Source organism: Panicum hallii, chromosome 6 (assembly GCF_002211085.1).
Source record: "Panicum hallii strain FIL2 chromosome 6, PHallii_v3.1, whole genome shotgun sequence".
NCBI lineage: Eukaryota > Viridiplantae > Streptophyta > Magnoliopsida > Poales > Poaceae > Panicum > Panicum hallii.
In genome coordinates this window covers 41,085,182-41,110,071 of record NC_038047.1, presented here as the reverse complement: position 1 = coordinate 41,110,071, position 24,890 = coordinate 41,085,182, and the positions used below count along the sequence as shown (strand labels likewise).

Genomic DNA, 24,890 nt, shown 5'->3' with positions numbered 1-24,890 from the left:
GATATGGGTGCCTTTCGTGACGCTATTGCTGACTCTATGATGTCTTGAATATCATTGTAAAATTGTATTATTTATTAATCTATAATCATCATGATTATTATTTATTAGTTTATTTTATCATTATTGTGTGTTTTATGACTATAATTATACTATAACAAAGTTCTGGTACTAATAATATACTTAGATTTGAAAATGGTAGAGAAATCCGATCAAAATGAGCTATTACAGGACTCAGGGGCAAATAGGTCATTTTACAGTCAGAACAGACAATCCAGTAGAAATAATCAGGATTGCCAAACACCCCGGATTCTTCAGACAGCGGATTCTTTAGACAGCGGATTATCAGAAAATCTTGATTCTCAGATAAGCGATTCTCAGATAAGCGAAACCAAACAGGGCCATTATTACTCGGGTACAAGCCCAATTGTTGCTTCACACTGGCTAAAGAGTACCATGCACCTGTCGGGTTGAAATATTACTTGTAACAGCCAGTTTCAGCACAGCAGCATCGTTTTCCAGATTACTTTGCAGTTTGTTCGTTCAAATTAGGGTGCGTTGGCAGAGGTCTCAGAGCTGATTCTCTGCTGAATCTAGCAAGAGCTCTGCCTCAGTAGAGTGATTCTGAGGTTAGCTTCTCGTGATTACGTGATGTGATCCTCCATTCTGATTTTAAGAGTTTACGCTAGAGAATCGAAAAGAATCACGTTCAACCACAGAATCACTTTTCTCAGAGAATCAACTCCCACAGAGAATCAGAATCAGTTGGGGCTCTGTCAAATAAATAATCAAATAAATAGGCCCTTGATTACTTTGGGGTTTGGACATTGCCAATTCTGCAGCTCCAAAAATGACATGGCTCATAGCGATAGCTTCAGTTCAAGAGCATCATAAAAATGAGTTGGAGCTCCTGAATCACCCGCATAGATTTGTCCTTCATCGCGCATAACAAACCCCAGCCACCTGTATGTTTTCTTAGTAGATTCGGAGGAAGGAGGTGACGCATAATTTTGTTTCTTCAGAATCTACTTACAGTATACTTGGATTAAACTGGAATTCGTCCAATGATTCGATTGCTTTGCCTGCATTTGCCTTGTTTCTTCCCATCCACCAATGACATAACATGGTAAATGAGTTCTAATTGGACTTTATTCTGCGTAATTCTGAAATCGCTTCCGTCAAGCTCGCAACCAGCAATTCAGTCAGCAGGAGTAGGGGGCCGTCGGCGAGGGGAGCAGGGCTAGGGCGCGGGGGTGCTTACGGATTTCTCGGCTTGCCATTGGAGGCCTGCTCCTCAGAGGTACGTTGACGGGGCTTGTGGCGGCGAGCCGGCGAGGCAGACTAAGCCGCCGCAAGCGCCTCACCAGCCAGGTCGCGCACTGCCATCTTCCGGAACGAAACCCCTCCTTCGTCTCCCTCCTACCGCGCCCCTTCTCTTCGTCACCAGGAGGATGAGAAGACTATCCGCGATGGCGAGGTAACCCTCGACGTCGCCGGACGGGGACGGGGAGCCATCTGTGATGGGGAAGAGAGAGCGGGGACGACGCCAGCCGCATTGGAGGACTCCTGGATTTTGTGAATATATTCGGAACACAATTATTAATCGCGATCCGAATTAGAGAGGTATATGAAAATACTATTTACAGATAACCTCTAATTCGAATGGTGATTAATAGTTGCTATCCGAACTAGAGTATTTTATGTAAATATGATTTACAGATAATCTAGTTTGGATTGTGATTAATAATCGCGATTCAAATTGGGATCTTTTATGCAAAAGTGCCACGACCTCACCACGGCCATGGCGGCTCCGAGCTCCAGTCACCGCTAAGGCGCGAACCAGCCCCGGCGCTCAGAGCAGACCTCCTTGATGCCGCCGCCGGATCGGAGAGCTCGAGCGCTTCGCAACCCCCGCAGCCCCCGCACTGGAACGAGAAGAAGACTGTGGACGAGATGGAGGCTAAGGGCGAGCGCCTCAATGTCCGTCACTCTAACCGTCTCCATCTTCGAGCACCTCCCGTAAGCACAACCCCTCTCTCTCTCCCTCCCTCCCTCCCTCCCTCTCTCTCTGTCCCGCCTTCCGCTTCCCATCTCCTCTTGCTTTAACCCGTTCCTCTTCGTCGCGCCTTCCCTTTCTGTCGAGATGGTCTTCGGCGGACGACCTCGTCGGATTTGAACTCGGACTCGGATCAAACTGAATTTGAACATGAAAGTGGTGGTTCGGTTTTCAAACGCTGCCATGTGCATCTCCAGGGAGCCAAGAGCTCTGCTTGTGGGCATGCCGATGTAGTTGCAGAAATCTAATGGCGCCAGTTCCGTCGAATAGCGGAGTCCATTTGCTTTTCTGATAACAGAAAAGTAGATAAATATAAAGTTACAAGATTGACCCTAGGATTCGCTTCTTGTTGTTCGTCGAGTTCTTGAACTTGAACTGTCATGTCGATGATAACGCAAAGCTGAGTTTTCTTTTTATACCTTCATATTTTGGATCAAGCATATCCGACCACGACGCCCTTCATCCTTATGCTAGCCTGCTGGTGTGCTTAATTGCTCGATTTTGCTAGAGAATCGTCAAAAAATATTTTATGCTAATTCATTGAATTGATTAGATAGAAATTGTTAGGATTTGGTGAGTTCAGATCTAGCAACTTCCTTAGTGAATTTTTTAACCTCTTGTTATGCATATCTCGCAAGTCTCGCAAGTTCATACTTTCTGGTGCCACATATGTGCATTAAAGCAAGCATCAGGGGCACCGGATATCTCACCATGCTACAGAGAATTATGGAGAAATTTTGAGAATTACTTGCTACTTGAGTATGATAAAACTACAAATGCTTGCCTTTGTTAATCACAACACCTGACACCTTCCAAATGTTTTTTGAGTTTTTGCCTTTCCCAGTTGTTATCATGTTCCATTTCTCGCACGAATATCAATCAAACACATGGAAATAGACCAAAGAATAGTTGGGTTCTGATGCTGGTTATTCCTAGCTACCTCCCATTCCAGCCAACAAACTGCAACAACCAGACATGATTTTACATTAAAGGTCACAAGAAAAAATAACTATCAAGTGGTTATGCAGTACCAGACATGCTCAAAGAAGAAAATTCAGCTGCAATTTATGCCAAATCAAACAGGATTTACAATGACAGGGTGAAAGTATTTCCCTGCGTCCTTTAAGCACCACAAGATTCTCTAAAAATTGCAACATTGACCCGTATAAATTGGATCATAAGCAGTTCAACAGAAGAAAGAACAAGACTTAGAATAGAGCTACAGCCTACAACGGATCATCACTGGTCATCACAGGATACGCCTCCGAACTGATCTTCCTCCTTTTATACACCAGCTTGCATGCACGAACCCACATTCAAAAAGATAAAGGAAAAAAAATGCTAGAAGAATTCAAACTCCAGAAAGTTATCTGTGCCCTTCTGATTGGCAGCTGGAGTCGCCTTATCATTAGCTGGGGCCGGCTTCGGTGGGCGATCCAGCTCAACAGGCTTTGGTACATCTGGAGGGCTCGCGCACCGTATCAGTGCCCAGTTGACACCCTCAAAGAATGGGTGCTGCTTAATCTCAGTAGTCCCTCGCTTGTAGCCAAGACGATGCTGTGGGTCCTTGACCAGCAATCCTCTTATCAGGTCCCTAGCTGAGAAACTCACAATTGGGGACTCTGGGAATCGAAGGGGCTGACCAACAACATTGAAGAGAGTAGCCCGGTTTCCTGATCCCTTGAAAGGGGTCTTACCAAACAGGAGTTCATACAGGAATATACCAAAAGTCCACCAGTCCACTGCACTGCCATGACCTTCTCCCTTGATTATTTCTGGCGCCAGGTACTCATGGGTGCCAACAAACGACATGGAACGAGCATCAGTTGGCTCCGCAATGAGCTCAGGCAGTGGGCTAACTTGGTTGACAATCTCAGGCTTTGGCTTTGGTTTCTTCTCCTTCTTGGACTTGGACTTGGAGGAGAAAAACCGGGGACCAAAGCAAGTAGTTGGAGCGACACATGCTGGCTGGATGCAGGACGGCTCAATACAAGCAGGCTGAACACAGTATGCTTGGTTGTTCCTCTGCAGGGCATCTGGTCCAGGATTGGAAGACTTGACAACAGTAGGGCTTACATCGCAACGAAGGGAGAGGTCAAAATCAGACAGCATGATGTGCCCATCCTCCCGAACAAGGACGTTCTCTGGCTTCAAATCACGGTATATAATACCGAGCATATGCAGGTATTCCAGTGCAAGTAGAACTTCTGCTACATAGAACCTTCAAAAAATATGACTATAAGCATTTCTTATCCGATCTCGGGCGGTGTATTTTATATTTTTATATTATAGTACAAATATAAACTAGACAAGTTCAAAGTGGTATATTAGAAGCAAAGGATTCGTGCAGGAAAATGCAAGGATAATAAAATACGATACAGGCTACTACGGTACACAGTATTAACAGAAAAGGAGAAAGTGGATGCCGCAAAGAACAATTATCACTATAGGCTTAGAAAACTTGAAAAGAAATTAATATTTGTAATATATGTGAGGAATAATGTAATTTTAGGAGCTGGAACATACTTGGCTGCTTGCTCAGAAAAATACTTTCCAGGCTGCCTTTGTCGAAGAGTGTGCAGGTCCCCTCCTGGGCAGAACTCCATCACCAAACATGAGAATTTATCTGTCTCAAAGTGGGTATATAGTGTTGGAAGAAACGGATGGTCCAGTGACTGCAGTATCTCCCGCTCTGTCTGTGCTCGAAGAAGCTTCTTGCGACTCGCCAAAGACCCTTTGTCCATGACCTTCATGGCAAAGTGGTTCTTTGTGCCATTCAGTTCAGAGAGGTACACGCTGCCAATATCACCACAACCCAGCTTCTTCAGCAGCCTAAAATGGCTCAAACCAAGAATGCCATCCCTTGATCTGATCACTCGGATGGCTTCCCACCTAGAATCACTCCCCTTGTGCGGCTTTGTTGTGTTGCTGCTCATGCTACTGCACGAGCTCTCATCACTAATGTTGCTGCTTGCACTCGGGCGGCACATGCTGCTCTTCCCACTCTCCGGAATATCAGCTCGGTCGCTGATCTTAGCACTGCCACTGGTCTTCCTCAGGCTGTTTGTCCCATCGCTGGCTTTGGCTGAAACAAAGCTCTCGCTTATGCTGCTCTTCTGAGATGTATTCTTCTCCTGGTTACCGTTGCAATCCAAGCTCTGAACATCTTTCAGCTCCCCAGAATCGCCTTGCTGGGTTAGCGGCTCGTCCAGGACACCAGAGTCTGAGCAAACACTGGAAGGACCCTTGTCCATCATAGATGCAGAAGACTCTTGCCGCCGATGGGAGGGCTTTTGCTCCTCCAAAATCTCCTTAGCAGTAAGCTCGGGCGTGCTGTCCACATCTTTCTTCTTCTCCTTTGCAGGAACTGGATCAACCCCTGGTTTGACCTGGTGTCCAGGCACATTCTGCTCTGCAGCCTCGACAGACATGCTGGTCATGTAGACTTGCACGAATGCAAATCTGAGAGGACACCCAAGCCTTACTTCACCTTATCCAAAATCTAGCAAGACTACTCACTGCCTTAATCGAGTTCCTCGGCATCTGCAATTAACAATGAAGAACAAAGAACACACATTAGCACGTATTGATATTGCTGTCTAAAAACAAAGAACTGGTTGCTCTACAGGAATCCAACACGAGAATGAAACGCATGAAGGGGGGAAAACACCAGAAAAATTGTCTGGGACTAGCAACGTTTGGAACTGGGAGACCTAAAAAATTTCATAAACCAGCTCAAATATCAATATGCTGCGCACAAGATTAGCAGGCAGGGGTAAGGAGGTAGGCGCGACAAGCACCTGCCGAAGCACCGCATAGATCCAGTGCATCAACCAAAGAATCACCGAAGGGCACAACACCACAAACAGGTCCCAAAAATCACAGAGAAGCCACAGCATTTTCTAGGAAGAAGTGGGGGATGAATGCGGCCATGAGGTGCCGGGACAAGAGGCTAACAACAAAAAAGCACTGCGACCTGGAACAGCTGCAGAATCACGAAGCCCTCTCTCCCCTTCTCCCTTGGAAAGAAGAGGTCCTTCGGTTGCGGTGGAGGAGGAACACCGGAATCACATGAGCTAGGCAGAGCATCGCATCCACATCTAGCGCGCAGAACATGGAGGCAGTAACTCAAGGGGGGGCATTAAATGCGTCAAGAAAAGCGAAACGAACCAGATCCAAGCGATGGGCGACATTGCATCGACAACAGATCAAGAAAGAAGCCCAGCATCTGACTATCTAAGGAGCGGGTGACCGCCCCCAATCAGTCAAATCAGTCAGGCGTGCAACCAACCACACCGCGAGTAGGGGGAAGACCAACGTACCTCTGTTAGGCGGCCATGGCGCTGCGGCGGCTGCCGGCCAGCCGCGACCGTGAAGGGGGAAAAAGGAAAGGAGCGAGACCAGGTGCATGTACTATCAGTGCCCGGGCCGATGCGCTACGGATTGTGGATTAGCACTACGCCCCTCCATGTTTTGCGATCCTATATCGGGGGAGAGAGAGACGGCGAGAGGGAGATTGAAAAGAAGTGGGGGCGGCGTGCTCCTCCTGCCGCGGCTGTGTGGGGGCAGTCAGAGCGGCAAGGCTGCGCAAAGAAGAGAAGGGTCAAAGCTCCAAGGGAGGGGGGTGGTGTGCTGGGCCAAAGCTGGGGCTTCGGGCTCATAAACAAGTGTCGCCGATCTGGGCGTGCTCTGACCCACTTCGCAGCACGGCAGAGAGAGATAGAGGGGCAGTGCTTTTCTTGTTTTATCTTTGCTTTTTTTTTACTCACATGTTCACTCACTGTCCTCGAGGCCGGCCATCCCAGTTTTGACCCACCCAACGTCACTTTTCACGCTGTTCGGCCCAGCAGCCGCATCCAGCCGAACAGCGTGTTTGGCTGCAGCGCAGCCTCCAAGGTGATTATCTTTGGTAATAACTCCAGTAATTACTCCTACTCCGATAGTACCTGTACTGTACAGTTGTACTCCTACTTTGCTACCAGTGACAAGAGTATTTGTGGGCAGATTTCTTACCGTTGCTTAAAATAGTACTCACTCTGTCCTAAAAAATACAACTCTATTTCTTAAGAAGTTAAATAATTTTAAACTTGATAAGATTTACTAATATTTATATTTTAAAATAGAAAATTAACTGTTTCGTATAAATATTATCGAGCTTGACTCTTCAAAATGTAAGATTTGCATTTTTTTTTGACGGAGGGAGTACTTCAGAAAACGCCTCAAGGCGGGTATTTCCTCACAGGATACCAAACCTTGTACGTACTGTACCCAAAGCGCCTTGTACTCCAACTCCAGCGAGCTGAGAGCTTAAAGAAAAAGAAAAAAGGACCGACGCCAAGACGGCAAGATGGAGTTGAGGCCTCGACGCCGTTTATCTGTCGAGGGGCAGATTCGGAACGCAGGAGGGGCGGGCTCCCAAGCCAAGAGAAAGACGGCAGCAGGGAACAGCCTCCACAGCCTTCAATCACTCGCTGTCCCCTCGCCCATGCCCCGACGCAGCTCTCGCCCTCCGGATAACAGTAGCGCTAATGTTAATCCCGCCGCTAACCTCGAGGCTCAAAGCACCGTCTGCGCCTTGCAATTCGTACCACCCTTTTGTTTAACAAACCACTAGCAAGAGTTTTGTACTCAATCCACAAAAAAAAAAGTAGTAAGTTCTAACAAGAAGGGTTTGAGCAATCGGGTAGGTGGTGTGCTTGGAGGTCGCTTTCGCCGAGCAGAGGCGTATTTATGCGAGGGCGCCTGCGCACAGTGCCCGTGACTCTGTGAGCCCCCCGCGAGGGTGACGGGGCGAGCGAGCCGCCTCGCGTGGCCGCTGCGCCTCAGCCTCCTGCAGCGCGATAATGAGCGCTCATTAACCCTGCAGGGGGCCATCAGCTTTTGGTCGACGTGGGATCAGACCCGACTCGTCCTCACATTTTTTTTTCGTGGTTTTTCCCGGCGTCTCGATCCATTTCCCCGGCGCTTAACACTCGCTCGACGAACACCACCCTGTCCCCACATGTCAGAGGCCAACTTGGTCCCACCAAAAAGAAAAGCTGGTCTCGACCATGTTAACCTGGAAACTGGAAGCCTGGAAGTGTAGATGTACGAAGTACAAAGCACGAGCACGGACGTGATGGTCTCTCCCAAATACGGGCATGGGCGGCGGCGTAGACAGCTCGGGGGTACATCAGTTTGGGCCGGCAGCCAGATCCACGCTGGGCCAGGACCGCAGCAGAATCTTTTGCAGCTGCCGTGCTTTCCCCTCTGGCCAGCACGCGCTTCTCCTTCCTTCGCCGCCCCTGCCCTGCACCGACGGCCGTCGCCATCCAAGAGCTCCTGTTCAGGGGTACTTCCAAGCTTCCTTCCTGTGGCTCATGGCGTGCCAAGCCTACGGGAATTGGTAGAGATCTGCCGCGAACTGTTCGTGCACGGCCATGCGGGGGTAGCGGTGCCCGGCGGCAAGCCGGCCCCGGTGCCTGTCTGGAGAGCATGCAAGGAGGTTTTCCAGAAACTCAGGAGCGAGCGAGCGGGCGGCGCAGGGATTTTTGCGGCTTCTAAACGGGCAGCGACACCGGGCAAGGGCAAGAGTGTACTCACCATAAATTTTCCCCGGCGAGTCTACTCCACGTGGTCCATGCATCTGCAAGCCGAGCCGTGCAGCTGCAGGTCGATAGGAATCTCTCAAGAGTAGTGCTATTGTAGTTTATGCAGCATGCTTGACCACTCGAGCATTCAAACTTGGTTCACCGTTTTTTTTCCTGTATCGAGGAGGAGCCAATGAGATGGTCAGAGCCCATTCGGAAGAGCTCCGGTCGGCTTCTGTTCCTCCTGACAAAACACTGTTTACCTCCTGATAAAATATTTCACTGGAGCTAGTTTTCTCTTTCCCCTCCCCTCCCTCCACGGAGCTAGGGGGAGCTAGTGGAGCTACAATTACCCTCCTCGGCTCCTTCTAACTCTGTGAGAGGGAGAGGAAGGAAAAAAATTAGCTCCAATAAATACTGTTATGTCAGAAGGAACCGAAGCCAGTTGGAGCTCTTCCAAACAAGCTGTTAGTGCTGAGGTAATCAAATGGAGCTTAGCCTGAGCCCCGGCACATAATCCCCTCGAGGCCTCAACTCAAAGGGCCGAAGGGCATCTGAGGTCGATGCCCTACGAGAAGTTGTTTTGGAGGCACCACATGCGCAGCTAGTACTGGAGCTGGATTTTTTTTCCTGCAACGGCCCTCCGATCAGAGATGATGGGAGAACAGAATCCTAGGTGCCAATGTGTTCGTTAAACTAGCCAGATTGGCCTTTGACCGGGATGGATCCAAATCCCATGGACCAAGGTGTGCAGTGCGCTTGCTATTATCATGCCACTTGTGCACTGTGGCGGTGGTGTAATGAGCAGAGGCAACGATCAGGTTATACGGGCACCACGAATTGACAGGGGCAGATGAGTCGTTCCTGTGCAAAGGATATGCCGAGAGACAAAACCGCCAGCCTTTTATCAGTCACCTGCAAAAGGGAAAGGGTTCGGTTAATACAAAGTGGTTCCACGAAAAGCGCACATCAACAGCAGATTCAGAGTTTCTTCAAAAAAAAAAACAGCAGATGCAGATTCAACATCAGATGCCACACAAGATGCCGTGCGGCTGGGGGGAAAGGGGAAGAAAGAAAATGTGAGGTTACAACTGAGCTAGAAACTTATATCAGTGGTAATTTTGTGGAGAAACAAAGTTCGTTTCAAAAACATATATATCAGACAGCAGTTGTGTCAGCATGAGGTATCAAGAGACAAGAGTTGCAACTTGCAATGTTGGCAAATGCAGGTCAAAGTAAGAATTAGGTGAATGGCAACAACAGCAAGATATATAATTGGTCGTGGTCCCAACAGCAGGATGTACAGTTTACATGGCACTCTGCCGGTAGCTTTGTTGTCAGGAACTTCGGATATCTCGATACACACCACATGTGCTGACAGGGTTGCAAGATGGTCTGCCTACTTTGCAGCCATCACAGCACAGAACAGCCTCATCTGCTGATTACAAAATGTTGAATTCTCTAGTCCCAGGTTTCCTTGTGCAGACAGAAACTTAACCCATTTTGGTTACTGCTACTCCCTCCGTTTTTATTTACATGTTGTATTAGGTTTGTTCTTAGTCAAACTTAACTAACTTTGATCAAATTTATTGAAAAATATAGCAACAACTATGCTATCCAACATATGCACTATCAATGTATTGTAAATATTATTATTTTTTCTATAAATTTGGTCAAAGTTAGCTAAGTTTGACTTAGAACAAACCTAATACGACATGTAAATAAAAACAGAGGGAGTATTCAGTAAAGATGCAGTGGTCTTAAAAAAAATGAGGTGTTGGTTAGAATAACTAACCAGAATCCCGCAATATCCTAACATGTGATGTACAGGAGCTGAATCTAGCTCTGTAGACAACTTCCAGCCGTCGCTTGCTCGAGTTTATAAACAAAATCACCTGGTTTCTACTAGACTTATTCCCCACCCCCACTGAGCTTATTCTTCTCAAGAAGCGTATATCTCCGGCTATAAAAATGAATATTGTTAGAGGATATTTGGTAGTTTAGATATACGTATAGTAGATTACCATACGTCTTGGGAGGTGCCTTGCCCTCCAAGTCTCCTGTACTCGTATATACCGGCCAAGACCTCAATGCAATAAAATCCATCCATTATACGCAATCTATTATTCTACAAACATAAGCAAGGCCAGTTGACCAGTTCCACTACACTAATAACGGCTAAAACCTGAGCATAATCTGACAAAAAAAACATGCTCTACCTGCACCTAGCAGTATTAGCATCAGAGAAAGTTGTTATTCTATTTTAAACACAGTCATAATATGTACAACAGTGATCGCAGCATGGTTGGAATCTGCAGCACAGTAATTTTCCTAAAATGATTTGCTCCCACAGTAGAGCATACTGAAGGGTAATTAGCAGTGTCAGAGGGGGAGGGAGGAGATTTGCCTGTACATTGTGTTGCCGAAGAAGGAATTTAGTGATGCAGGAGAAAGATCATTATTTTTTTTACAGAATTACAGTAGTTGTTAACAGCCAGCTAATTGAATAGTCGATGAGGAATGCCAGATGTAAGAACTGCACAAAAAGTAGGACTGCAAATTTAGTCATAGCAAATAACAAAAATAAATGTTACTCCCATTATTGAGTGGTGCAGTGGAGCTTACCATCAGATAAATTGAAAGAGCACTTGTGAGCAAAAACTTCTCTAGGGTCTAAGGCCTGATTGGATTGCAAGATTTTATTCAAGTTCTGTGACCTGAAATAAGTATGAACAAAATGTAGTTAGCAGGATCAACATGAATCCAGCACTGGAACATAGATTAGCAACAATTTTTCAAGATTAGCCTGGCAGGAAGTTTTCGGTTCCTATAAGGAACAACTATTTCCAAATCTGCTTCAAAAGAGGAGTATTACTCATAGAAAATGTTACAAGAAGATTCACATTAAGTTAGGATGCAAAAAAAACAAATATTGAAAAAAAAGATGCAACTTCAACTAGAGCACAGCTGGCCCATAACAAGTTTGATAGTGCGCCCAATGTATTATCTAAAAAGTACCTGACCTGTTTTGGAAAGAGAATTAGTAATTGATATTTTGGTATCAATAAGTATGGAGTACTTACTGAGCCCATGATGGAATCAATTTACGTCTACGCCTTATTTCCCTTTTATGCTCCAAGATGTCAATATCCTCTTCATCAGAATCTTCATAAGGTGACATTTCATAGTCCTGTGGCAAATTCACAGACTGAATGTTAAGCAGCATACTTCTCAAACCATAACCATGGCAAAGTTCTGGCAAAGAAAGAAAATCAAAGCAGCCAATAATGCAGCTGCCTGCAATTCAGTCCCATTTGTAATGAACTGACGGGTATCACCTGAACATTTCTCCAAGTTATCAAAAGATACAGTTATGCAACCAGAAAGGAGACCACTAGATTCAGTTAATCAACAATGCATCATTTGAATCAAAGGATCCCACTGCTTTTAATACATTTACACTTCACAATATATTATCTGTTCTATAATTATTCAGCATTTCAATTGTTTCAAGATGTGCTACCAGATATACATCAGATTGTGTGTGATATACTGATATGTATACAGCTACAGAGAAAAGATTATGTGCCACAATGTGTGTGATGAGTTATCCTCGCAAGAGAATGAGTAGATGATGCAACACTTAAGTTTATATTAAAACTTCAGTTGTATTTTTTTATATAATTCCAAAAGGCATTATAGAGAATTTAATTGTACTTATTACAAAATTGTTGCGGGGACATATAACCAGAATTTTTGGTAGCGAAAGCTTCTCAGAAGTTTGCATAACTGGAATGCACTAATTGATAGCATGTACTGGCCCTCACAGCCTATAGTGTATATCTACACCTGACAACTGCAATAGCTCTGCTATCTAGATTCCCAATTAATTCAATGCCATGAGCCATGACAATCTGACCCACCAAAAAAGACTTTGTCAACGCTTTTTCTATTCTCATTGATAAGAAGATTTATAGTTTTCCTTTCCTATTTCAAGATTTAAAGTGGAAGTTTCTAGCCCTTGGGGGAAAGAAAAGGTGCCGTCAAGGTGTCAATCCTATTGATAGTTTAAATTTCTTTAAGATACATCGATAGAGAGTATACCATATCCACATTGTCTGACAAGCTTTCCTGAACCTGAAACCCAGAACCTTCAGATTTCCAATCCGCTGACACACCCTTTAGACTGCTGCTTTCAGATGCCAGAAGCCTATGAACAGATTCCATCCTTTCATCTGATAATAATTGATTCTTCAGCCCTCTCACTAAATTCTCCACCAGATCCTTGACATCCTGAAATGATTAAACTGACTAATAAAGGTATTTCATATAATAATTTGAAACGGTAATGATAGTTGTAGTGTTTACTAACAGTATTGTTTGGACAAGCATCCTTCACGGCATTTGTGGAGTGCATTTTTTCCACCAGTTGCTTTTGATGTTTTGGTGCCCCTTCAACGCAATTCCTTTTTCTTGCATTTCTCCTCTTTCCATGATTTTCCCTCTGCCTCTTTCTAGTAATAATGTCTGCATCCATTTTCTTCTGCTGCTCCACTTGTTTCTGTCTGTGCTCATTCTCTTGCTTTAATCTTTCACGCTCTAATTCCACAGCTGTTTTGCGCTTTTCACGCTCAGTTTGTTTCTTCTCTTCACGACGCTTTGCAGCTTCAGCCACCTCAAGTGCCCTCACTCTAACATCTCTTTTGACTGCAATTGAGAAGTTTTGTTTATTGAATTGTCTGATGTGCCCATTCAGGAAAATGAAAATGTAGTTCTTTTGTACAACATCGAGCATATGAATTATGATCATAGAATGTTGCAAGACTACACTTGAACAATTGTATTAAAATCAATTTCGAATTAAAAATAGCTGCAAACAGATTAGACTAACCGCATGATGTCAGAGGTCGTTGCTTTTGTTTTACAAGTGGTATAAATGATGTCATATTAGATACTATATTCCTAGGCCTGCCTCCTTTCTCAATGTTTGTTTCGCTTCTGTTCCTTTCACTTTTGCTCGACAACATTTCCATCTTGCTTAACCTGTCAAGGAGCGGATGAGTCACTTTCCCTGCTTTCCTAATTGAAGAAGTACGGTTCTCCTTCAGGTGCTTTATGTCTTGGTTAACTCTGATATGCACATGCTGATCAGGCTTCCTTGTGTAAAATTTTCCAGCTGTTAAGTCTAGGCTACTTGTTCCTTTGCTTTCATTTATGTTGGTAGCATACCCAAGTGGCTTTTCAGCAGCCAAACGTTGCCTTGAATAATTTCTACCGACAGGAATGGATAATTTCACTTGATTCTCATTTTCCCCTAGAATAGTCCTATCTTCATCAATTCTAAAGCAGGCTATTTCTGGTGTAGAGCCCAAATAATCTGAACTTGATCCAATTCTTCCAGATAGTTTTTCCAGGTTATACTTCACAACTGAAAGGTTCAAAGGAATATCACTATCCTCTTGGACACCATAAGAATAAGAACCATAAGTAAGGTCATCGGACATCATAAATGCACCATCAAAATCCAAACTATATTTGCCGGGAACTCTCGATTTCTTGTTATCATAACTTGGATCCAGCATGTTAGTGTCTATCAAACAGGCAAGGGGTCGGTTCATAAGTTTCTCAAATTTAGATGGCAGTGACTGATACACAGCATCCAGTGGTTTCATATTATACTTTGCAGAAAGGCTGGAACTCAAGTTGATCAACTTTGTAGACTCACAAAATGCCTGAAATGCCCTAGCATTAATGGTCGGGCTGTACATTTCAGACTGCAGTGGAGGAATTGTTGTTACTTTAGTATTCAGACTGCTGCCACTACACAGCAAAGATTGCAAGATTGGAGAACTGCAATGGATAGCATCTGACAAGGTAGACATACTTCTTTCAGGTGAATAATTTGCAGCTGCTTGAACTTCATGTGCCAATGGACGTGTCCGGTTACTTGCACTGCTCCTTCCCTCAATATTGGGCGAAATGCATCCACATGATCCCAACCTACTTAAGAAAGAGAGTGAAGGTAGTGCCTTCCCTGAGAGATTTCCTATAGATTTTATCTGGTCATGGATGTCATCTTGATTGTCCAGGGATGATAATGATGTGCTCATTGTGCTAGAAGAACCATACAGATCATCTGATTGTTCATTCATCTCTACATTTTCACAAGATGGATTCCTATTTACCAGGATTTCACTTGCACTTAATTTGTCCATGTGACTAGCAGTTCTTTGAAAATGTGACTCGAGTGAAGAAAACTTTTCACCAGATCCTGAACTAACGAGTATTCACAAGAAGGTTTTGGAGAGTTGTATTTTCTATCGGTCACTGTTTGGAGGCTCTCGTTTGTTGTGATATTACTTTCTGCGGAGTGTACACCTGCTCTTTTAGATGAAGCACCACTTGAGCCAGATGGCATCACAGATTTATCCTTGTCTGAAAATTTTGCATGAGCGTGATCAGACTGTTTAGGCTGGCACTTAATTGAATCGAATACTGACTCCCTTTGGACACTCTCAACCGATGTGAACTGAGCAGCAGACGCCATTTGAGCTTCCACAGCTGTACCAGTCATAACACATTCCAAAGATATTTTAGCCAATGAAGATTGCATCTGAGCTGATTCACTCTCTGCAGATACAAAGGCATCTTTAGCACTACCAGTACTGGTATCATTGTGACCAATCCCTGCAGATACAAAGGCATTTGTAGCACTACCGATACTGTAATCACTATGACTAATTATTGTTCCTGAAGAAATTGTGCTGATCTGACAAGCATCACCATCATCTGTATACTTTGGCATAAGCTTGTCAAGATCAGTTTGAACACAATGCAATGTAGCCTTCTCTAGCAGTGGACTTGCCAGGAAATGTGGCCCTCCAAGTGAATAGTTAGTATTGGTTCCTTTTCAAGCAATAGACTAGCCATGGAGTTAGTTCCTTGAACATCTGATGTTTCTGACATGAGTAAAGAAAACTTCTTTCTAGATCCTGAACTGCATAAGGGCTGGGCAGAAGGTTGTGGAGACTTGTTTTGGTTATCACTCACTATTGCGCAAGAATCAGCAGAGTTCAGTAAGAAGGCAAGAAGCATGCTGTTGGCCCTATTTGTTTTAGCTTCTGGCTGATTTTGAATTTCCCAAAATCGAACATTTAAAATCGGCCAGAAGCTGAAACAAACGGGGCCTTAAGGACAAGAATTTTGACCCAGAGGAAGCGTAAACATTACCATGATGTTGCAGACCAGTTAAGCTTTTGTCTGTTGACATTCTACTGTTCCTTTCTGCGGTGTGCAATACTCTTCCACTCTTACATGAAGCAGCACTCGGAGCTTCTGGCCTTGCAGATATATCTATGTTATTCCAGGTACAAACATCCTGTGCCTCAGAAGTATTATCAGCCAATTGATAAGGCTGCAGAGCAGATTCATTGATTGGAATAGGTAGCACATGACATCTTGAGCTTTGCTGTTCAGGAGTTCTGGAGCTTTCATTGTCGCATCTAACAAAAAGACTGCTTCTTTTTCTTAATTTTCCAGTATGATCAATTGTGTTCAAGGGATCCTTTGAACTGACCAAAAAAAAAGGTCCTTCAAGAGGAGTGGTTTCAGAAGTGTGTCCTGCTTCCTTATCAAGCAGTAGACTGGGCATACAGTAAGTTCCTTGAAGAAAATCAGTTTCAGCACAATGCAGCGTATCCTTTTCAACTGGTGGGCTGGCCATGCCATGTGATCCTTCAAGAGAATCAGCCCATGTTGATCCCTTTTCAAGCAATGGACTAGCCATGGAACTTCCTGTATCATGTGGTACTTCAATATAAACATTTTCAGCAGAGTGCAATGTACCCTTTTCAACCTGAAGACTGGTTGTACATTGTGATACTTCAATACGAACATTTTCAGCAGTCTCAATTGCATCATTTTCAGTCGGTGAACTGGATAGACAATCAGATCCTTCTAGAAAATTGGGTTTATTTGAGTGCAATGAATCATTTTCAGGTAGAGGGCTGGCCATAAAACTTGGCCCTTCAAAAGATTCTGATTCAGCAGCATCCTTTATCTCCTTAGCAAGCAGTACACTGGGCATGACATAATGTCCTTCATGATGATTAATATTCACACAGTGCAGTGTATCCTTTTCAAGCAGAGGACTGACCATCAGATGTGGTCTTTCAAGAGAATCAGTTAATATTGGTTCCTTGTCAAGCAATAGACTAGCCAAGGAGTTACTCCCTTCCAGAAAATTAGATTCATCAGAGTGCAGCGTTCCCTTCTCAACCAGAAGACTAACCATAGCATGTGGTAATCCAAGAGAATCATTTTCAGCACTATCAATTGAATTTGAATCATTTTCAGCACTTGCTGCCATTGGGTCATTTTTCGGATTGGTTGCAACTACACTATCAAGGCCTTCCAGAAAATTAGGTTTAACTGAGTGAAATGAATCAATCTTAAGCAGTTGGGTAGCAATAGACCTTGGGTCTTCAAGAGGTTCAGTTTCAGCAGCGTGTGATGTTTCCTTTTGTGGTAATGTACTGGTGGCAGGATGAGGTGCTTCATCGAAACCAGCATCAACAGAATGCAATGCGTCATTCTGAAGCAGCGAATTAAGAGCAGAATGTTCTACTTCAACAGAACTGGGAGGCAATGAGACTTCACTTGAAACACACATGCCCGTAGAATGAATGACAGTTTCACACGTGCATTTCTGGCACTGATAACTTCTGCTGAACTGGTGATATTCATGATAACTGGTTTGACTTCAACAGCTTCAGCAGTTTTTTGTTTGACCCAATGATTGATCTCAGGAAATACATGATGCACATGATCTGCACTTTTTGGATTAGCAAGATCAACCAACAAATTTCTTACAGTATTGCCTGGAAAAGAAAATCCTTGACATGCTTGTGTTCTCTAGAGCCATGGATATTCTCAAAAAATGGGAAGAAAAATGATAAAGCAGTCAAGATTGGAAACTAACAAAATTGCAGCACATTATATTCCCAGTTGGCACATTTTATCCTTTTCTTAAATAAGTACCCCCTCGGTCCCTCCATTCCAAATTGTAGGTTGTTTTGGCTAATCTAGAAACATACTTTTTGCTATGTATCTAGACACAGCATATATCAAGGTGCATAACAAAAACTATGTATCTAGATTTGCCAAAACGACCTACAATTTGGAACGGAGGGAGTACATTTTATCATATTCAGCTAAAAACATCGTTCAACTAGTTGCTAATGACTAGTACAGCATAAGCAAGAAGCACACCATAACATTTGTATTATTTCATTGCACTATTTACACTTTGCTAACTTTATGATTTTTCAGCACATAGAAATAGGCAGATTATTGTGAAAGAGAACAAACTGGAAATATCAGTAGCCACCAATACAGCATTTCAACATCATAGCCTTAATAGAAACTGAAACTCAAATAAAAAAATACACACCACCTCATCATATGCAATCGAACTACATCATTCAAATGATATATTTGTGCCCCGATGGGCTTGAAATTTTACCTGCTGATTCAATATGTAATACCAAAAAAATCATGGAAAATTTTTGTTGAACTGGCAATATTCATGATACCTGGTTTGACACCAACAGCTTCAAGAGTTTTTTGCTTGACCTTTTGATTGGTTTCAGTCAATACATGATGCACATGATCTACACCTTTTGGATTAGCAAGATCAACCAATAGCTTATTTACATTATTTCCTGCAAAAGAAAACCTCGAAAGATTGTGTTCTCTAGAACCATGGATGGACAGATTCACAAAAGTGAGGAAGAATAATGATAGAGTACTCAAGACTAGAAACAAATAAAATCACAGTGCATAATTTCTCCCACTTCTCTCTGTAATTTCGTTGCTGTTATGGTAATGAAATCAGGGCAAAGTCCCGGTTTGGGAAAAAAAATATTTTCTCCCACTTCATCCATTTTATCATGTTCAGCTAAAACATCAACTGGTTGTTTAGACCAATTCAGCTTAAGTAGGAAGGTTTGGTCTCAATTTATTGCAGTATTTGGTCTTTGTTAACTCTATGATGCTTCAGCACATGGAAACAGACAGCCTACTATTATGAGAAGGCATAAATGAGGAATATCTCGATAGCCACTAAATATGTGACAGCCTCACAGCTGGAACAGAAATTCAAACTTCAGCATCTCCATATGAAACATGGGGTGAAAATACTGATATCACATTGTCATTTCAAGGCGCACAACTTCAAATGCTCTATCACAAAAATTTCACCAAACAAAAAAATGAACTGTAGCTTGGTACACTATAAGCTACTCTGGGTACAAAATACACATCACTGCATCAACTACAACCGAACTATTACATCCCTCAAACGACATGATTTGTGCCCCCCCCCCCCCAATACGCTTAAAATTTTATCCACAATTGCAATATCTAGTATCAACTCATGGGACAGGGCACGATTATCAAATGATTATCCGGACGAACCTAAAACGGAAAGAGATGCTCCGCGCCACGGCCCTGAGACAGAATTGAAGGGCAGGAGCCCCAGCAAACCAGAATGCAACCAGCGGGAGAGAACTCGAGGTACCTACCATCGGTCGCGACGTCTGCGGGGGCCTGGAGGAGCCACGCCGGGGAGCAGTGGCCAGCAGCGAGGAGGGCGCAGGCGAGGGACTGGGAGTAGGACACCACCTGCTGCCGCATCTGCTCCTCGGCCCCGCCCCGTAGCTCTAAGTCCCCAGCGCCGACGTCGGTTGGGAGGAGCCACGCCGGGGGCAGGTGGCCGGCGCCGACGAAAGCGCGGGCGAGGGACTGGGAGTAGGACACCACCTGCTGCCGCATCTGCTCCTCGGCCCCGCCCCGTAGCTCTAAGTCCCCAGCGCCGACGTCGGTTGGGAGGAGCCACGCCGGGGGCAGGTGGCCGGCGCCGACGAAAGCGCGGGCGAGGGACTGGGAGTAGGCTTCCACCTGCTGCCGCACCTGCGCCTCCGCCGCGCCCGCGCCCCGGCGACAGAGGGCCGCGAACGCGGCGGGGTGCGGGAGGAGCCACGGCGGGGGCAGGTGGCCCGCGGCGAGGAGGGCGCGGGCGGCGGTGTGGGAGTAGGATGCCGCCTGCTGCCGCATCTGCGCCTCCGCCGCGTCCCGGCGCTCGAAGGCCTGCATGAACAGCGCCTCCATGGCTGCGGCGGTGGCCAGCGGGTTTTGGTTAGGGTTTGATCATCCGGTGGCGCGGCGCGGGCGGCCGCCGGGCGGGGTGCGGACGCGGAGTGGCCGATCGAGTGGGGATCGGAATTCGAAATTTTGAAAGGGAAAGCGGTGGGCTAACGGTTTCGTTTTGGGATGGTGAATTGGTTTAGGCAGCCGCGGCTCACGAGGGACATGGTCGGGGCTTTTTTTTAGGATTTTTAAAGGAATATATGGTCGTTTTTTATTGCTATAGCTTTGGCGACATTCACGAGGGGTGCGAATATCAGTGGGGACAGGAGGACGAATGCCATTGCTCTAGATAGACCTGAACTTTAGCAAAGCCAGCAAAATTTTCGAAATTGCGATGTCACGAGTTGCTGATTTTTCTCCTCTTTTGTTCCGTAAATTTCATCCTTAATTTCACAACCATAAACCCACGACGCGAAGTGCAGCGACCTCGAGCGAGACACCAGTAGAAATTGTAGATCGTAGAATCAGAATGAAATCGGAAAATGAAATGATGAACCATTACCATTCAGGAACATGATACCGGAATCATAAAAGCACACGCACAACCTCCTTACATCATTCAGGAGGCCAACTACTGGAAATAGATTGACGAGAACAGGGCAACTACCACGGCTGCAGCACCTACTACAGATCTAAACACGACAGAGACGATCACAAGGCATAGGCAACCGCATCGCCTAAGAGGTGGTAAACTTGGTGACGGCCTTGGTGCCCTCGGAGACGGCGTGCTTGGCGAGCTCGCCAGGGAGGATGAGGCAGACCGAGGTCTGGATCTCGCGGGAGGTGATGGTGGACTTCTTGTTGTACCGGGCAAGCTTGGCCGCCTCCGCCGTCAGCTTCTCAAAAACATCGTTGATGAATGAGTTCATGATGGACATAGCCTTGGAGGAGATGGCGATGTCGGGGTGGACCTGCTTCAGCACCTTGAAGATATATAACTTGTAAGTCTCCATGCTCTTCTTCACCTTCTTCTTGCCCTTCTTCTCACCGTCCTTGTCGGCGGACTTGCCAGCCGGTAGTCTCTTCTCGGCCTTAGGCTTCTTCCCCGCCGGGGTCTTCTCTGCCTTCTCGGTCGTCGGCTCCTCCTCAGCAGGCTTCTTCTCGGCCTTGGGCGCCATCAGGATCAGGTGGGTTGGCTTCCCGATTATCTCGGCGGAGATGAGGAAATGCAACAGGGGCTTAGGGATTTGGATCTCCTTGGTGAAGAGGAAGGCAGGGTGTGGGTGCGGCTTTATAGAGTTTGAGAGGCGGGCCGCGAGCCCGCGATTGGTAAGAGAAGCGAGTCACGGATCGGTGACGTGGAAGGGTTAGATGGGTTCGGCCGCGCTCCGCCATTTTCTAGAGGACAAATGAGATGGAGATTGACGCGAGTCGCTAACATGGCGCTGGAGGTAGTAGGAGGATTTTTCGGGCGTCGCGGATAAATGATGTGGCGTTATGAGGCCCCGCGCATCGCTGGGCTGGGAGGATTTGGCATGGTGGGAATTTAGCTGGTATGTTTTTCGTTTGGTGCTTGTGTGAGAACCATTAGGGGCCCAACAGTCACTTGGAGAACCAAATGCTAAATTTGGTAAGACCCGCCACTCGATGTCGAATGAAATCGTGATATGGTGTATACATTAAGGTTAATTTCAACTTATAATCACTGTTGATAAAAGGATAGATGTGGGTACACAAGGATGATTTTTATGCCAACTAATTAAATAGTAATCTCCTTTTAAACTAATTGCATGGAATGTTATTCTAGTTCATTTTATCAAATTTTTTAATCAATTTAATGACTCAAAATGATTAAAACTTGCATATCTACCAGTGATACATTACAAATAGATAAGGAATGGGCAAACTGAGCGTAGCTCAGCTAGTAAAGTTCCTTGCGATGGAATCTGCCTATCCGGATTCGAGTTCTCGACTCGGCACATGTGCTCGTATTTTTCTGAATTTATTCGGGATTTAACCGGCACTATTCTTTCAGTGGTAGGCGATATATCTCTCGTTAGCAAGGCACCTATAGTGACTTCGTCAATCTCGAGGATCAGCCGGCTCAGTCTCTCGGAGGTGCTTATAAGGTAGGGTTGCGTGCGCGTCTGCATCTGGATTTTTCTTGTTTCCATAATGTTCACAAACCCAAATAGATGATGTATACTTTTGGTGTGTACATAACTTTAGGTACTTCCGTACTTTTATGCAAAACAGTGACGATACAAAGTTAGATCCAGGATTTCCTCTCGGGGCATCTCCAACTTATACTTTGCTGGTGCTTATCAAAAGGAAACAATATTTCACATGGGATGCATGAGGTGCTAGAAATCAATTCTTGTTTACACATCAATGCTTAGCAGGTGTTAGCACCTATTTTTATAGAAAATGGAACAATTGAGCCACCTCTTTTTGCTAGTAAAATAAGACATGAAGCTAATTAACCATGTGAAATGCTGCACAAATCATGGCACAAATTGTAATCCTTTACACTTTTGCACATTCTATAAAGGTGTAGTAAATATAATAAGACGTTAACTATATTGGGGGCCTTGCCTTGAAATTTGGTCAATGTTTAGGACATGCTGCCTTCCGGAGTCGGGTCGGTGGGGAGGCCATCACTAGAAGATGAAGAAGATGGAGGTGGCGTTTTGAAGAAGGGATGCTTGATTACCATTTCGACGAACTGAGGGCCCTCGGTTGGCCATTTCATGGCTGCTCCAGGCCCTTCAGCACTTGCTTTGGGACTCGCGGCAAGCTCATCATCAACGGCTCCAGGCCCCTCGGCGGCCGCTTTGAGTGCTTCAACTGGCCCAGCCGCTGCTTTATTTGATTTGGTTGCTGCTTTAGGTTCCTTAGCTTGAGAGCTAGTAGGAGATTTGGATGCATAAGCGAATGGTGTGGCCACCACCCCAAGAACGACCAGAATAAGCATTGTAATGATGAGGTTGTGTGCCATTGTTTGAAATATTTTCTGTTATTGGATCAATCTGTAATTTTGCAAGGTAGGTGTAGTATGTTTTTGTGAAGAGAAGGAGAAGGTGGTGTGGTGTGTTTTCTATAGTAGAAGGAGAAGGTGTCAATGGACATGGCGTATGTGTATATAGTTGACGAGGCACCACTGCTATAAATGGTGGCATGCACCAACACACATATAATTAGTGGCCATGCGCGTTGAGCGTAAACGGGAGACTATTTTAGGTCATTCCACACTTTAGTGCCATACGTTCAGTTGGAAACGTCTCTAGGAACCTGGCTGGCACTAACCTAGATTGGAATATAGGATCATGTGAGTGCATGTATATCATTGCAGATCTAAGGTAAAATTTCTAGTTGCATGAGTAAACTTGAAGATACTAAGTGAAAATGGTTCAAATACCAACAATTATATATATTCCAATCAGTCAAATTCAATACCTTTGCAAACTATAGTTAGTTGGTGATGTTACATTTTCGCCATAACCTAATATTTTTATTAGAATATGATATGTTTGTTTCAACTTTTCCTTTTGCATTTGCGACTAAAAAACAAAGATATGGCCTATCCAATTATAATAAATATATTTTAGATAATTCAAATCTAAGTTTGCTGCTAAATTCAACAATCTGGCCATAATAAGTGCTTCTATATCAATTCATATACTATCTCCTTCCCAAATTATAGGTTGTTTTTAATTTTCTAGTTACACAGATTTTGCTATGCACCTACATATATACTATACCTAGATACATAGTAAAACCTATGTATCTAGCAAAGTCAAAATGATCTATTTCAAACAGATCGAGTAGGTTTGTTGGAGAATGGAGACTAACATCAGGTGGAGGATGTGATAGCAAAAAATAGATGCTAAGTTTCAATAGTATTTTCTAAAAACATGATACACTTTTTGTGTGCAAAACCGTGTGATGGGCATTGCACATTCCTTTGTATAAAAATTTTAAAAGTTTGTATATTTTTTGCAAAAAATATCAGTTGGAGATCTTAGGGTGTCAAGCAGCCATAGCTCTAGCTTCAACCCAAAAGCTATGGTGCCAATTAGCATAGCTGTGATTTTACTTCAAGACCAATATCTGTTTCAAATAAATTTAGTTTAGTGTGGTCTCAACTTTTTAAGTATTTTCACTTAAGAGTTTAGATCCACAATAAATCTTTGAAGTTTGTTGTTTAATTTTTGAATGGGTACACGAGAGATAACGACACATAAATTGTTTGTTTCTCCATGTACCAAAAATATTACTACCCCAAGGAAGGTCTTGAGAAAGTGGTTCATTGCTGCGAGAATGGGTCACATTAAGATTTTGAAACATTGTACATTTAATCAATCCAACAAATCCTTGACAAAAGGGTTGTTTGGCAATCTGTTAAGAAAAAACTAATGTCATCCATAGATTGTCCTGGAATGCTGACATAGATAAGCATATATAAATTGATTATATTACATATGTCATTGCTCATTCAAGAAAGAAAGTAAAAATTATGTCACCACAAAGGGCATAGCGCACATGGGGTGACCCGGCCCGTATACAAAATAAAGGAGAAAAAAATTCTAATCAGGCATGCACCCATGTATCATGAGGTGCACATTATTCCAAGAGATTATGAAGAAAAATTGTTTCGTCGGGTGGTGCCATGAATCCGCTGCAGACCCTCTGGACGGCGCGGGCTTGGCGGTTACGCATCAGAAGAGCTCGACGGTGCGTCGGAGGGGGACGCGGAGTCTGGGCTCGGGGCGGGGGCGTCAGACGGCGCGTCGGCCAAGGACCTGCCCTCGACATCGGCGGCGACGTCACGCGCCTCGGCCGCGAATGGCGCCACTGCGACGGCCGCTAGGAGCAGCACGATGAGGAACATGGCGCGTGCCATCGTTGGCTTGGTTTGGCTCGGTGGTGGTGTTGCGTTTACGGTGTGTGGGAGTGAGGGTAGGAGTTGCTTTGCTTTGTTTGCTTTCTTTTTATGTTGCGATGTCGGGTAGGAGATTGTGATGCTGTGTGTTTTTATAGGAGAAGGAGAAGGTGGCAATGGACATGGCATAAGTATATAGTTGAGGAGGCAAGACCGCAAAAAATGGTGACATGCGCCA

The 24,890-nt window shown here is 44.6% G+C and overlaps 3 protein-coding genes across 5 annotated transcripts; all 3 read right to left on the bottom strand.

Annotated features, from left to right (window-relative positions):
• Positions 1–3,090: 3,090 nt before the first annotated feature.
• On the bottom strand, positions 3,091–6,683 carry LOC112896770 (serine/threonine-protein kinase D6PK-like). 2 transcript variants are annotated; one of them, XM_025964901.1, is made up of 3 exons: positions 6,376–6,683; positions 4,580–5,596; positions 3,091–4,274 (listed from the first exon to the last, which is right to left on the bottom strand). In XM_025964901.1, exons 2-3 carry the CDS (start codon positions 5,491–5,493, stop codon positions 3,395–3,397), a joined length of 1,794 nt encoding a protein of 597 aa, XP_025820686.1. In that variant the 5' UTR covers positions 5,494–5,596; positions 6,376–6,683; the 3' UTR covers positions 3,091–3,394. The 2 variants fall into 2 exon arrangements, with proteins under 2 accessions (XP_025820686.1, XP_025820687.1); XM_025964902.1 differs by lacking the exon at positions 6,376–6,683 and adding an exon at positions 6,030–6,350.
• Positions 6,684–10,873: 4,190 nt separating this feature from the next.
• Positions 10,874–15,980, bottom strand: LOC112896769. Its single transcript, XM_025964898.1, has 7 exons — positions 15,853–15,980; positions 13,514–15,671; positions 12,995–13,329; positions 12,727–12,915; positions 11,706–11,812; positions 11,248–11,339; positions 10,874–11,158 (listed from the first exon to the last, which is right to left on the bottom strand). Exons 2-7 carry the CDS (start codon positions 14,835–14,837, stop codon positions 11,121–11,123), a joined length of 2,085 nt encoding a protein of 694 aa, XP_025820683.1. The 5' UTR covers positions 14,838–15,671; positions 15,853–15,980; the 3' UTR covers positions 10,874–11,120.
• A 4,527-nt stretch (positions 15,981–20,507) lies between these two features.
• LOC112897487 (histone H2B.1-like) lies at positions 20,508–20,948 on the bottom strand. Of its 2 annotated transcripts, XM_025965789.1 has the most exons (2): positions 20,895–20,948; positions 20,508–20,834 (listed from the first exon to the last, which is right to left on the bottom strand). In XM_025965789.1, exons 1-2 carry the CDS (start codon positions 20,946–20,948, stop codon positions 20,508–20,510), a joined length of 381 nt encoding a protein of 126 aa, XP_025821574.1. The 2 variants fall into 2 exon arrangements, with proteins under 2 accessions (XP_025821574.1, XP_025821573.1); XM_025965788.1 differs by having other exon boundaries at positions 20,508–20,948.
• Between the last annotated feature and the right edge of the window lie 3,942 nt (positions 20,949–24,890).

Bases quoted from the DNA above. Each gene is read 5' to 3' on its own strand.
- LOC112896770 (XM_025964901.1), bottom strand. From the start codon at position 5,493: ATGACCAGCATGTCTGTCGAGGCTGCAGAGCAGAATGTGCCTGGACAC. The intron at 4,275-4,579 runs GTATGTTCCAGC...TATTTTTTGAAG, and splicing joins TTTTCTGAGCAAGCAGCCAA to GTTCTATGTAGCAGAAGTTC.
- LOC112896769 (XM_025964898.1), bottom strand. From the start codon at position 14,837: ATGGACAAATTAAGTGCAAGTGAAATCCTGGTAAATAGGAATCCATCT. The intron at 11,340-11,705 runs GTAAGTACTCCA...TACTTATTTCAG, and splicing joins TTGATTCCATCATGGGCTCA to GTCACAGAACTTGAATAAAA. The intron at 11,159-11,247 runs GTAAGCTCCACT...CTTTTTGTGCAG, and splicing joins CTCTTTCAATTTATCTGATG to TTCTTACATCTGGCATTCCT.
- LOC112897487 (XM_025965788.1), bottom strand. From the start codon at position 20,948: ATGGCGCCCAAGGCCGAGAAGAAGCCTGCTGAGGAGGAGCCGACGACC.